The sequence below is a fragment of the Ailuropoda melanoleuca genome, chromosome 2 (genome assembly GCF_002007445.2).
Source record: "Ailuropoda melanoleuca isolate Jingjing chromosome 2, ASM200744v2, whole genome shotgun sequence".
Lineage (NCBI taxonomy): Eukaryota > Metazoa > Chordata > Mammalia > Carnivora > Ursidae > Ailuropoda > Ailuropoda melanoleuca.
Genome location: NC_048219.1, coordinates 19132344 through 19147473, shown reverse-complemented (window position 1 = coordinate 19147473; position 15130 = coordinate 19132344). Strand labels below are relative to the sequence as shown.

General features: G+C 38.9%; 1 protein-coding gene across 5 annotated transcripts in view; it reads right to left on the bottom strand.

Annotated features, from left to right (window-relative positions):
* Positions 1 to 15130, bottom strand: part of CCDC30 (coiled-coil domain containing 30) — a 123227-nt gene that overhangs the window by 47598 nt on the left and 60499 nt on the right. Inside the window, exons 2-3 of one of the 5 annotated variants that reach the window (XM_019808102.2) lie at positions 13271 to 13408; positions 9093 to 9262 (exon numbers count right to left, since the gene is read on the bottom strand). The exons of the other annotated variants lie outside the window; for them this stretch is intronic. Coding sequence (XP_019663661.1) covers positions 9093 to 9262; positions 13271 to 13408 — 308 coding nt within the window. The remainder of the gene's footprint in view (positions 1 to 9092; positions 9263 to 13270; positions 13409 to 15130) is intronic. 5 annotated transcript variants of the gene reach the window in all.

Below are 15130 nucleotides of genomic sequence, written 5' to 3'. Positions count from 1 at the left end.
CCCACCTGGCAGTGAGGAGACTCCTTTCTCCCTTTCCTCTAGGGTGGCGTCAGAGGAGACCTAGTGGAGAGTAAGGCCTTTCACTAACAAGACCACACTTACCCACCTCCATGTGGTATCATGGAGACGCGGTGGATAGCAGTAACAAGGCACTCCTCCCTCTTACAGCCAGAGCAGTAATGAGGAGCCCCCTTTCCTTGGGTGTCCATAGAGTTTGAGTGGGTAAGCTTGACTTGTACCCCTCACCTGAGGTAGTAATAAGACAACGCTGTCTTACTACCCCTGCCAGAGTGGTATCGGAAGAAGCCAGTTAAACTGAAGGCTTAAATAAGACCTGGAGCCTCATAATACCCAAAATATTCAGACTTTAATTTAAAATTACTCCTCATACCAACACCAAGGAAAATGAGAAAAAGGTAAAAATAGATGATAAAACCAACATGTCAGAATTATCTGACAACAATTTTTAATCAGCCATTATAAAAATGCTTTGATGAGCACTTATGACCACAGTTGAAACATATGAAAAAATGTGGTCTCAAAAAAGAACTAGAAAGTCTTGGCACAGAAATAGAAGATATAAGGAAGACCCAAATGGAAATTTTGGAACTGAAAAGTACGATAATCAAAATAAAAACTCAAATGCAAAATGGACTTACGTTGTAAAAATATACATAAAACACAGGAGAGTCTTCAAGATTTAAAGTTAAGCAGAGTTGTGAGACTTAACACCAAAAGTACGATCCATAAAAGAAAAGACTGATACATCATCAATATGAAAAACTTCATGCTGAGAAAATCCTTGTAAGAGGGTGAACAACAAGCTACAGACTAGGAAAAAATATCTGCAAATCACATATCTGACAAAGGACTAATATTAAAATTCATAAAGAACTCTCAAAACTTAACAGTGAGAAAACAAACCCGTTAGAAAATAGGCAAAGACACAAAAGGAGACTTCACTAAAGAGGACAGACAGATGCAAATAAGCACACAAAACGATACTCAACATTATTAGCCTTCAGGAAAATGCAAATTAAAACTATGATAAGATACCGCCATACACCTACCGGAATGGCTAAAATTTACAAGTGACAACACCAAATGCTAGTGAAGATGCAGAGAAATTGGGTCACTCCTATATTGTTAGTGGGAATGTAAAATGATACAGGCACTGGGGGGAAGCAGGTTAGCAGTGTCTTAAAAAACAACAACAAAGGGGCGCCTGGGTGGCTCAGTCGTTAAGCATCTGCCTTCGGCTCAGGGCGTGATCCCAGAGTCCTGGGATCGAGCCCCACATCGGGCTCCTCCGCTGGGAGCCTGCTTCTTCCTCTCCCACTCCCCCTGCTTGTGTTCCCTTTCTCTCTGTCTGTCTCTCTCTCTGTCAAATAAACAAATAAAATCTTTAAACAACAACAACAACAACAACAAACCCCCTAAACATATGGTTACGACGTGACCCAGAAACTGCACTCTTGAGGATTTGTCCCAGAGAAATGAACATTACGTTCATATAAAAACTTGAATATTTACAGTTCTTTATTCAGAACAGCCCAAACTAGAAATAAACTGGGTATCTTTCAGTGGATGAACAGTGACACTGTGGAATAGCCACACTATGGAATACTACACAACAGTCCAAAAGGACCCAACTGCCCATACAGAAATCTAGATGAATCGCCAGAGAATTATGTTGAGTGAAAAAATGCCAGCTCCAAAAGGTTACATATTGCATGGTTATATTTATATAACTCTCTTGAAATGAAAACTTACAGAAATGGAGAATAGACTAATTTGAATTAGAATAGAGCCTATAGTAAAGAAGTGGGTGAGGGAGGAGGAATGTTGGGAGGGAGGGTCTATAAAAGAACAACATGAGGGATCGCTGTGATGATGGAAATGTTCAGTACCTTGACTGTATCAATGTCAATATCCAGGTTATGATATTATACTGTAATTTTGCAAGATGTTACCAATGAGGGAAACTGATAAAGGGTACATGGGATCTCTCTATTATTTCTTACAACTGTATGCATGTGAATTTATAAGTACCTAAAAATAAAAAGCTTTCTTTAAAAAAATGGCAAATATGAACTGGTCATTTAGGCTTAATATCTATGACGGTGTTTGATTTGTTACATTTAGAAGGGTAAATTACTTTATAAAGAGTAAACTTAGCCAGACTTAATGTAATTTCCTTCTATAATTGCACAGTGGCCATGTTGACATGGAAAAAGAGAAGTAGCCTTCCTTACGTTTCCATAGTTTAAAGATAAAGTTTAAATGGCTTTCCTCTTAGGTGGGTCTAGGAGATGTGCCTGTAAAGCCATATTTAGAGCAAGGCAGTCAGTAAGTCTTCTCTGACTTGGAGGGAATGATGAGCAAGTGCTCTCTAGGGCACAATCCTGGGGCTGATGCCATTTAACATCTTCATTAATGGCCTGAATAAATTAACAGCATTCGCATGAATTCATTAGTTGATTAAGGAGAATTAGCAATATCTTAGAATATGGGAATTTAAAGTGTTCTTGATACATGAGGACAATTATCCACTAAATAAATGCCCTCCAAAAAGAACAGGTTTATCCTTTCAAAAGATACAAGAAAATGTGTAATTAAGAAACAAAAGGCAAATTGAACAGATTTTAAAAGTAGTACGTACTGCTATTCATTGCTTTATTTTACTTTTATGTAGTAATAATAATAATAATAATAATAATAATAATAATAATATAAAAGTTGTGTGGGCAAAAGGAAACCACCAGCCAGAAACGACATGGTGCTGAGAATATGTCATGCCGTCCTGCACATCTGTACTTTAGGGCTGGAAAACTCACCATGACTCTCACAGTTCTCCTCTAACATGGTCCTTCCCCCCACCCCAGTAATATCTTGGTTTTAGGTTTTTTACAGTGTTTACCTTAATCCAGTTAGTTTACACACTATACTATTAGTTCCAAGTGGACAATCTAGTAATTTAACACCTCCATACAACGTGAGGTTCTCATCACAAGTGCACATCTTAACCCCCATCACCTATTTCACCCAACCTCCCACCCACCCCTCTGGTTCTTAATCTTTATTTGAAAGGATCTGTTGCCTAGTTCTGACTGAAACTCACCTCGTCCGTAATTTTTATTTCATTCTGTAAGTGTGCAATTGTCACCAGGCTTCAGCTGCTAGGAGGTGCCTAGGCAGCATCCTTACCCTGTTCCTTTTCTAGTAACCTAGATACATAGTCTTGAACACATATGGAGATTCAAGAAAGACACTGTAACACAGTACAAGCTGTGAGTTCTAGTCCTAGATCTTCTATCTACTATTCACACAACCTTTGGCAAGGCACAATCTCTCAGAGTCTTAGTCTCTTGAGTCGCCTTACTCATAAGTTTGTTGGGATCTTATGAAGTAAAATGTGAAAGCATTTTGAAAACCTACGAGTATAAGGTATGATTAAAATGAATTCAAGTCTAACAGAACAGGGATGGATAACAACAGAACTCTATGTCGAGATAGAAAGGAAAAGAAAAGATTCATTCATTCATTCATCAACTATTTATTGAATATCAATTATATGCCAAGCACTGTTCTTTCCCCCCCCCCAAGATTTATCTATTTATTTGAGAGAGAAAGAGAGCCTGTGAGCTGGGGGAGGGACAGAGGGAGAGAATCTCAAGCAGACTCCCCGCTGAGCACAGAGCCCGATGTGGGGCTCAATCCCACAACCACGAGAACACGACCTGAGCCGAAATCAAGAGTCAGACGCCCAACTGACTGAGCCACTCAGGCGCCCCGCCAAGCACTGTTCTAAGCCCTAAACAGTTAACGGTGACCAAGACAGTCAGGACCGTGCTCTCATAGAGCACATGCCCAGAGGAGGGATGTGAGGACACACAACAAACAAGACGTGGCAGAGCAGGAGCTAGGATTTACCCTAACATGATGTTTCCTGGTTACCTCTCTGAGAAGGCGCAAAGGAGTTAGTTACGTGAAAATCTGGGGAAGGAGCATTCTGGACAAGAACAGCTTTTCAGTGCAAAATTCCTCAAGTAGGAAAGTACTTTAAGGGGTAGAGGCTCTGAAAAGCTGCATGATAAACAAGGCAGAGTGTGGTATAGCGATGAAATTGGAGAGATGGACAGAGGCCAAGTCACAGAAGACCTTATAGGTCATGGTAAGGGTTTAGATTTTATTTCAAGTGCAATGGGAGACCACTGAGAGATTTTTAAGAGAGGAGTAATCTCATTCAACTTGCCTTATAAAAAGGCCACCTTTGCTGCTCTATGGAGACTGGATTGATAAAGAGGTATGGAAGCAGGGAGGTCAGTGAAGAAGACATTGTGACAGTCCAAGTGAGTGACACCAGTGCCATGGAGTAGGGTAGTAGCAGTGGAGATATAACAGAAATAAACAGATTAAATATTCTATATTTTCATGGTGGAACTGACAGGATTTGTAGTTGGTTTAGATGTGGGGAGGAAGCAACAGTGACTCGGTAGGTTTTGGTTTGATCAACTGTGTGAATGTAGGCGCTATTCACTGACTGGATTGGACTGGGAAGAAGCAGTTTAGAGGAAGAGGAAAAATGTATCAGGAGTCTGTGAAATGGATATAAATTCACTGTCAAGTTGAACTGGAAAAAAAATAAACTTGATCATTTATCAAATAATTCTTGATAAAGGTAGTAAGAATGCAAGGAGATGGTTAATGAGAGTGTGTTAGAAAAAAAAAGATACAGCTCATTAAGGCATTAAGGTCAAGGGAAGCTACGAGCTGCTCTGGCCCAAGCTTCCTAACAAAGCAAACCCAGGCTGAGATCAGCTGGGCTCTGTAAGCTTAGGGCTGCCATTGGAAGTCCAACTTTGGGGTCAACTGCAAGTACACAGTGGGGGTAGGAGGAAAACTCCATTCATTCCAATATTTTTAAATTATCTACTTATGTGTCAGGCATTGTTCTAGACACTGGAGACAGTCCAGAATAAGATAGATGGGACTTCATTCTTACCCCCATCCCACCCCATGTTATGCACATTGTATATGAGTATATGTATATATGTATTGTATATGACTGAGTCCTGAGTAATTTTTAATACCATAAAGCTCATTTTCATAGCAACTACCTAGAACCCAAGTGTCCCAGCACCTTCTTGCCCTTGGGATATTTGTGACTCTGTCCTCTCCAAAGTAGATATAGTGGCAACCTCCGACTGAGAGGAGACTCAGGACCTCCTGCAGTCTTGCTGATAACTTGCTAAGTATGTGACTGTGACCAAAATAGGCATTTCAGTTCTCTTGGTCTCAGAGACCTCTCTATGAAAGGAGAAGACTAGCTAAATAGCAGTAGTTTTCAAACATTTTAGCTGTGGCCCTTTTCTCTTTCTTTCTTTTTCTTCCTTTTCTTTCTTTTCTTTCCTATCTTTTCTTTTCTTCCTTCCTTCCTTTCTCTTTCTCTTTCTCTTTCTCTTTCTCTTTCTCTTTCTCTTTTTCTCTTTCTCTTTCTCTGTGTGTGTGGCCTCTTTCTTGGAGTAAAATCTTATACAGAACTCCACATAAGAAACAGATAAAGTGGGTCTTCTCTGGCTGAAATGTGAGTGGAAGGCTCCCAGTTCCACTCATCAGTCTTTCCTCATCTCCAAAGGCAGTTTCTAAGCCCCCCAGAGAGCTCCTAGAGTCTTGGAAGGCTGAAGTGTGAAACCCACTAGAAGATCTGCAGGACCCCCTGTTCTAGGATCCGTTACTCTATAAGAAAAGCACTACACACAACAGAAAAACAAGACATAGTCCATTACCTTAAAGAAGCTAAAATCTAGTAGAAGAGATAGACTACAAGAACCAGTCACTGGCTTATGGAGCAGCTTCTATGTGCAAGGGACCACGCTAGATGCACTGTAACACTTTCTACTTCTTTTCAGTGGAAGATTTTGGCTCGTGGCTTTCTGGCATCTTCTTCACCCCAAGTCCTGCCATAATCCTGGAAGATTCCAAGGACCATACAGATCACCACCAATGCCTTGGCATCTCACTTCCTCAGTCTCCTTATCTCCAATTATCTCATCTCTCCCTCTTTGCCAACTACTTGAATAACCACACCATGGGTTGTATTAGCAGCAAACACCTCACTTCTGAAACAACTAAAATTAGATATCCAGATTTCAGCTTTTCCTTTTTACGTAATTTTTACATAAATACCTTCAATTCCTTGTCTCTTTTTCTATCAGCTCCCTTTACTTGGTTCTTTATCCAACGTGGAGCCCAGTGTTGACGATGACGATGATGATGGTGATGATGATTAAAGTAGGCTCTGTGCCCAGCACGGAGCCCAGTGCAGGGGCTTAAACTCATGACTCTGAGAACAAGACCTGAGCTGAACCACCCAGATACCCCAAGCTTAGTGTTCAGGATTTTAATCACTGTCTAAATAAAATGTTTAACTTTCTTTCCCCCATTGTCCTTCCACTGCACTCATGTGGCAAAACCTTAGCCCCGGACAAATCCAACTGTCTTCTCATGTCTATACTAAATGTTGCCCCACACATCACATACTCTCAAAGACAAATGCCATATAAAGTCACAGTCTCCAGCCTTAGCTAGGCCTTCTGGACTACCTGCCTCTCTAGTAAGTTTTCTTTTCCAATTGCCACAGTTACTATTTCAAACTTTTTTCACTCTGATATTTCTATTACTCTCTTTCAGCACATGACTTTCCTTCCTACTTCACAGAGGACACAAACTATCAAACAGGTCCTTTGATTTATCTCTCAAGCTAAAAACTCACTTGGATCACTGTCCATCCTCCCTTTCTTCCTCCTATTACAATGGACCAGGTGGCCCATCTCCTAAGGCTAGTCCCCCTCTGGTATTTGGAATCCTAAACCTGTCCATGTGGGGACTCTTTCTCAGCATTTAAACATAACACATTTCCTCGTACCTGAGCTCTGTATTCCCTTGTCTCTTTCACAACCAAACTCGACAAATAACAACCACCTCCAAACTAGTCTCACTACCTTCATTCCTATACTAACAACCTATTTTTCACAGAGCAGGTCTGTCTTGGTCTCTTCCATATTACTAAACCCTGAGGTAGCTTCTTACTCTCCAAACTTTCCCATGCGGGTACCCATGTTCCCTCATGATCAGGTCTCTGCCTACTTCCTCACTCTCATCGTCTCCTTCCCCATTTCCTCTCTCACGCTCTGTGTTGTAGCAGCACCGAGGTCACTGAGTTCCTCAAACAAATCATGCCTTCTCTTGCATATGTCATATCCCCCCTGAAAATTATTCCCTTACCTTTTTGCTTGGCCCTGGGTTATCTATACTTCAGGACTCAGTCTGTTACTTCCTTTAAGAATATTTTCTGGTTTCTTGGCCTGGAGCAGGGCATCTCCTTTGTGCTCCCATAGTATTCAATACTGCTTAGTTTAATTGTTTATCTTCGCCCCGCAGGCTGTATGGACCATGAAGGTAGGAGCTATGTCTTATTTTGTATCCTCAGTATCTCCCTACAGTCCCTGGCACATGGTAGATATGCAATTTTACTGTCAAATGTGATTGTGTAATGGATCTGAGATAAATGGAGGCTATGAAGTGGGGCACAGGAGATAAGAAAGCAAGGAAACATTCCGAGAAGAGGAGAGGGAAGCATAGGACAGATACATAGACTTCTCACAGCCCCAGTGATGGGAAATAGTTTGGATCAAGTAATGGAAACAGGTGGCAGAAAGGAGTTCTTTAGAGAGAAGTCCAGTATCTTTATCATGACAAGGTTCCCCACCTCCAACTGAATTAAGGCCACAGTGCCCTGTGGCAAGTATCCCTACCAATGATCCCAAGTCAGCTGGGTAGATTTTTGTCAGCTTTGATAGTTGACATCAACGGCTTCTCTGAAGAGTGTTCAGATTGGCCACTTCAACTCCATTGCCACCTATTCAATCTAGGCCATTATCTCTTCATCTGTGGCTCACATCTGGATTAACTGGTCTGTTTTTCTTCTTCGATTTATCTCTTCTAGAGATACTAGACCAATCTCCCTTAAAAACACGGTAATACACTGTTCTAGTGCTCAAGACCTAGACTTCCTCCCCCCCAGCAAACCAAAGTACTGGGACCAGGCTTCTCAGCTCTTTGTTCTTGTGACCACTACCATGCCTATTCACCACATCTCCAATATGCTTTTTCCACTTCTGCAACTAGATTTCATGATTGTGAATCTTGGACTCAGAGCACACCCTAAAGTTAAAAGCGACTTTTAGGAAGGCATAAAATTCAGCAGTCCAAAACTAGCAAAAAAACAAAAACAAAAAACAAAAAACAAAAAAAAACCCCTCCTTTTACGTTAAAACGTTTACAAAGATAGAACTATGGCTACACCTAGACCATATTTTCCTAGTTCACTGGTGATGTATCCTTCAGTATATAGTATATAAGTCAAAATTGCCATCTATTTTTTCTTCTGATGATCTCATTCTAGGCTTTTGCCCAGACAAAATTTGATTGCATTTATTAGTTTTTGTGCCAAAGGAGAGTAATGCATTTGCCCAAAGTCTCAGAAGTTTCTGTGAGAGATACTTCTAGTGAAAAAGCAGAAATACAAGAGTTTGATTAACAAAAAAGATTAACAAAAGATTAACAAGATTAACAAATAAGGAAGGAAGGAAGGAAAGGAGGGAGGGAGACAAAGAGAGAGAGAAAGGAAGAAAGGAAGGAGGGAAGAAAGAAAGAAAGGAAGGGAGAAAAGTTTATCAAAATGATTACCAGATACAATGTTAAATCGAGATAGCAAAAAATCTCTTTGCAGAGTATATTCTAAGTTAGGATATTAACAAATTTCCCTGGTGAAACTATGGGTTATTATCATTCCTTTTATTTTCCCATGCTTTCCAAATTTTCCACAAAAAGTATAAATTTATTTTAAAAAGCAAGAAAAAATTTAAAATACTAATATATCAAAAGACAAACTCCTTGAGGAATGCTTGCTTATAATTAATTTTTCCACTCACATCATTTGGAAATGTCAAATTCTTACAATGATCAAGCCAAATAAAGTGAGTGTACCCCGCAAATAATTAATGTGATATGGGACTTTCTCAATTTACCAGAGTTCCTCTCTGTCTTCCTTTGGGCTTTGAATCTCTACTTCCAACACTGGTAGTTCAGACAAAAGATCTTTACAGATATTTTTACTTGTAATTAAATTAGCAGCTGCAGTTTTTCTCCCTATAGCAAAATGATTAAATTGTTCAAATTCTTGTGAGAGCTTCAAGACCTGTAAAGTGAGAAGACAAATATTCTATTTTGCATACTATAATACATAATTACGAGAAAGTACATTGCGTCCATTAAGTACTTAAATAATCACTGACAAATAATATAAATTGACATCCTATTTGAAGTCTTCTAATTTAACTTAACATTTTGCAGTTGTTATGTAATCTAATCCATTTTTACCAAAGGCATAAGGATGCATAAATCCATGGTTTTAAAGAAGGGTATTTTTGGAAAAAGGGAGAAAGTGGGAGAATGATAAAGCAAATGTGGTACCATGTTAACACCGGAGGGGTGAAGGTACATGGGAATTCTTTGTACTATTTTTGCAATTCTCCATCTAACCCTGGTCTGGCAGCCATTTTTATACTTGGGAACACACTGGGGTCAGGACATTTTAACATTTTCCTAATTCTAAGCATGAACCTAATTTTCAGTATAGCTGAAAAAAAAAACTGCTTTGATTTGAAGGTTTAAGGTTGAAGACACTTAAGTAAACTTTTGTTTGTTTTTTTTAATACATATATTGCCTTTATTTCAGGTAAGATATAATAATATCTGGTTAATTGCATAATTTCTGAGTATAATCACTTAATAGATTTTTTTTATTTTAATGTTTTTTTTATTATATTATGTTAGTCACCATACAGTACATCCCCGGTTTCTGATGTAAAGTTCGATGATTCATTAGTTGCGTATAACACCCAGTGCACCATGCAATACGTGCCCTCCTTACTACCCATCGCCAGTCTATCCCATTCCCCCACCCCCCTCCCCTCTGAAGCCCTCAGTTTGTTTCTCATAGTCCATAGTCTCTCATGCTTCATTCCCCCTTCTGATTACCCCCCCTTTCTTTATCCTTTTCTTCCCCTACCGATCTTCCTAGTTCTTATGTTCCATAGATGAGAGAAATCATATGATAATTGTCTTTCTCTGCTTGACTTATTTCACCAGCCCTACAGGAGATATTAAGGGGGGTTCTATAAAAGTAAAAAGGCCCCAAGAGTGATAGAGAACAGGAAGTCACAATCTATAGAAACAAAGACTTTACTGGCAACATGGCATCGTTAAAATCATCTCTCTCAATAATCAGTCTCAATGTAAATGGCCTAAATGCTCCCATAAAACGCCACAGGGTTGCAGATTGGATAAAGACATGACCCATCCATTTGCTGTCTACAAGAGACTCATTTTGAACCCAAAGATGCATTCAGACTTAGAGTAAGGGGATGGAGTACCATCTTCCACGCAAATGGACCTCAAAAGAAAGCTGGAGTAGCAATTCTCATATCAGATAGACTGGATTTTAAACTAGAGGCCATAGAGAGAGATACAGAAGGGCACTATATTATTCTTAAAGGAAGTATTCAACAAGTGGATATGACAATTATTAATATATATGCCCCCAACAGGGGAGCAGCAAGATACACAAGCCAACTCTTAACCAAAATAAAGAGACATATAGATAAGAACACAGTAATAGTAGGGGACCTCAACACCCCACTATCAGAAATAGACAGAACACCCTGGCAAAAACTAAGCAAAGAATCAAAGGCTTTGAATGCCATACTCGACGAGTTGGACCTCATAGATATATATAGAACACTACACCCCAGAACCAAAGAATACTCATTCTATTCAAATGCCCATGGAACATTCTCAAGAATAGATCATGCTCTGGGACACAAAACAGGTCTCAGCCAATACCAAAAGATTGAAATTATCCCCTGCATATTCTCAGACCACAACGCTCTGAAATTGGAACTCAACCACAAGGAAAAACCTGGAAGAAACTCAAACACTTGGAGGCTAAGAACCATCCTGCTCAAGAATGACTCGATAAACCAGGAAATCAAAAAACAAATTAAACAATTTATGGAGACCAACGAGAATGAATACACAACGGTCCAAAACCTATGGGATACTGCAAAGGCAGTCCTAAGGGGGAAATACATAGCCATCCAAGCCTCACTCAAAAGAATAGAAAAATCTAAAATGCAGTTTCTATATTCTCACCTCAAGAAACTGGAACAGCAACAGAGGGACAGGCCTAACCCACTGACAAGGAAGGAGTTGACCAAGATTAGAGCAGAAATCAATGAATTAGAAACCAGAACCACAGTAGAGCAGATCAACAGGACTAGAAGCTGGTTCTTTGAGAGAATCCATAAAATTGATAGACCACTGGCAAAACTTGTCCAAAAACAAAGAGAAAGGACTGAGATTATTAAAATTATGACTGAAAAGGGAGAGGTCACGACCAGCACCATTGAAATTGCAAGGATTATTAGAAACTTTTATCAACAGCTATATGCCAAAAAACTAAACAATCTGGAAGAGATGGAGGCCTTCCTGGAAACCTATAAACTACCAAGACTGAAACAGGAAGAAATAGATTTCTTAAATAGGCCAATTAACTATGAAGAAATTGAGTCAGTGATAAACAACCTTCCAAATAATAAAACTCCAGGCCCAGACGGTTTTCCTGGGGAATTCTACCAAACATTCAAAGAAGAAATAATACCTATTCTCCTAAAGCTATTTCAAAAAATAGAAACAGAAGGAAAGCTACCAAACTCATTCTATGAGGCTAATATTACCTTGATCCCCAAACCAGGCAAAGACCCCATCAAAAAGGAGAATTACAGACCGATTTCCCTAATGAATATGGATGCCAAAATCCTCAACAAGATCCTGGCTAATAGAATCCAACAGTACATTAAAAGGATTATCCATCATGATCAAGTGGGATTCATCCCTGGGATGCAAGCGTGGTTCAAAATTCGCAAATCGATCAGCGTGATACATCATATCAACAAGAAAAGACTCAGGAACCATATGATCCTCTCAATAGATGCAGAAAAAGCATTTGACAAAATACAGCATCCTTTCCTGACTAAAACCCTTCAGAGCGTAGGGATAGAGGGTACATTCCTCAATCTCATAAAAACCATCTATGAAGAGCCTACAGCAAATATCATTCTCAATGGGGAAAAGCTGGAAGCCTTTCCCTTAAGATCAGGAACACGACAAGGATGCCCATTCTCGCCACTATTATTCAACATAGTACTAGAAGTCCCTGCAACACCAATCAGACAACAAAAAGGGATAAAAGGTATCCAAATCGGCAAAGAAGAAGTCAACTTTTGTTTGTTTTGAATTTTGGGGGTGGTGGTAAAATTCACATAACATAGAATTTACTGTCTTAACCTTACACACTTAAGTGTGCTGTTCAGTGGTATTAAATACATTCACATTGTGCAACCATCACCATCATCCATCCTCAGAACTCTTTTCATCTTGTAAAACAAACTCTATACCTAGTAAACAGTAACTCCCCCTCCACCCCCCAGCCCCTGAAACTACCATTACACTTTTTGTCTTTATGATTTTGACTACTCTAAGTACCTCACATAATTGGAATCATACAGTATTTGTGTTTTTGTGATTGGCTTATTTCACCTAGTATAATGTCCTCAAGATTCATCCACATTGTAGCACATTGCAGGATTTCCCTCCTTTTTTTAAGGTTGAATAATTTTCCATTGTGTATACATACGACAATTTGCTTATCTATTCATCCATTAACTTCCACATTTTAGCTATTGTGAATGCTGCTGCTATGAGAAAGCGTGTGCAAATTATCTCTTCAAGAAACTGCTTTCAATTCTTTTGGGTATATACCCCGATAGTGGAATTGCTGGATCATCTGGTAGTTCTATTTTTAAGTAAACCTTTTACATTATAATATGTGCTCCAAAAATTAAGCTGTTTGGCAACTGATTTAAAGTAAAAAAAACTCACAGAGTAACCCTAAGAGCAAAGTAGTGGTTGGAGTCTATTCTGAGCTGCAGCTCGGCTTATAACCTATACTATACGGCAATTTATTCTACAGTAATGAAAGAAGCCACAATTTCCAAGTCATCTCTTCCTGAAAATTAATTTCCTTTTTTCTTATCCTAATAAAAGATAAAGTCAAACACCGATATTTAAATTAATTCAGTCTCACCTTTGCTTCTAATTCAGAACTCTCTCTTTGTAGCAGGTTATGTGCTACTAAAAAATAGTCTTTGTCTTCTGATGCCCGTGGAAGACTTTGAACTTCATTATAAAGGCATATAAGTTCTGACTTTGATTTTTGCAACCCCTGATTAAGAAATAAAGATATTTAGTAAAATAAGACTTTCCCCATAAAAGGTATAATACTTCTAAAAAGGTATGTTTGAAATGACTCTCACAAATTTTTTTGTTGTTTTAAATATTCCAAATTATTCTTCTGGCAGAACTGCTTTCTTAGTAATTAAAGTTTACTTAAATCAATCAATTAAACTGAGCGTTCTTAGTTTCTATCATTCACAGGTTGAAGGACTAAGTTTCTAGAGTTACTGCTACTTTCAACAAGGCTTCTAGAGAGGTAAATTCTTCAGCCACTCCTGCTTTAGTTACATTACCTGCTTTAAAATGTATCTTTTTAAAAAGTTACCTTTTACGGAACAACCATGCCTTTAATTTTATGACAACCCCATGCAGTAGGGTTACTGAAACAGGCTCAGAGATTGTAAGTGGCCTGCCTATGCTCACATAGCTAGGAAGTGGTAAAGCTGAGATTCAACTGTCTGACCGACTTCAAACTCTGTGTTCTTAACTACAAATTATGCTGCCTTACTTAATAATGTATGTTCAGTGACTTAATCAACTCGGGTTTCATCCAATCCTGATTTTTTTTCTATATCCATGAGAGAAAACACTTCAGTTATATGTAGATTGTTACCAAATTTCTACACTGCTGACATGGAATATATAGTTTGGTTGGTGGACGACAGGGACCTGAGAATCTGTGGTGCCCTATGAAGGGAACGAGTGATATAAAATTTACTTTAGGAGAGGAGTTACTAGGTATTTTCCCAAAGCCTTGAAATCAGAAAGGGAAGAGAGTGTTGATGAGGAAGGCATTGGGCAAAAAGGAGAGAAAATAAAGAGTGGCCACCCAAAACCACCGGAAGAGGGCAAGCGGTAGTAGTTTCTACCTCATTGCACTGAAAATTCCCATAGGTCATCAGGATGGGATTTGGGGCATTGCACTGGCTATCAACCACCCTGCAAACTGATTAAGTGTCACCGTCCTCTAAATTGGTGATCTAGACTTCCATGGACTCACTTCCAGGTCTCTCTTCTAACTATAGACTGATTGTCTCCCGATAGACCTTTCCAAGATGGGGGACAAGCAGTTAAAAGGAGAGACAAGTCCATGACACTATGACCTGCTACTTAAAGGCCCCTCTTTGCCTGGTGCTGGAACTCAGCTTGTGGAAAGGATACTCACCCCATTATTACTAACAGAAACACATATTCTACAACTACAGTTTATTTTAAAATCCAAATAAATGATAACATGAAATCCTTAAAGTAGGAATGCAGAAAGAGGGAAATAACATCTTGAGTGGCAAAATACCTCACTTTCAACTTTCAAAGCCTTCTGTACCATATTAAAATCAGATGCCAATTGCTTTCTCCTTTCTTCTGACAACTAACTTTCAAATATTTCAATTTTTTCTTGGCTCATTTTCAAAATCTGCAAAAAGCATTTTACATAATTCTATATACAATAATCATGTTTCTTATAAATTCTGCTAACAATAATTTCCTGCCTAATCAATTATAAAGTCATCTAGGGGAGATATGAAGCCGGGAAAAGTAATTTATGGTACTATACTCGTAAGAGACGTTTTTCTCTCGGAATCTGTTTCCCAGCTGTAAATGGAGTTGATACTTGTCCTACATACATTATAATCATCAGAGTAGGAATGAAGTGAGACTTTGAAAGTATTTTGTTAAACACCTACCAAATACAAACTCTTGTTAAAATCTT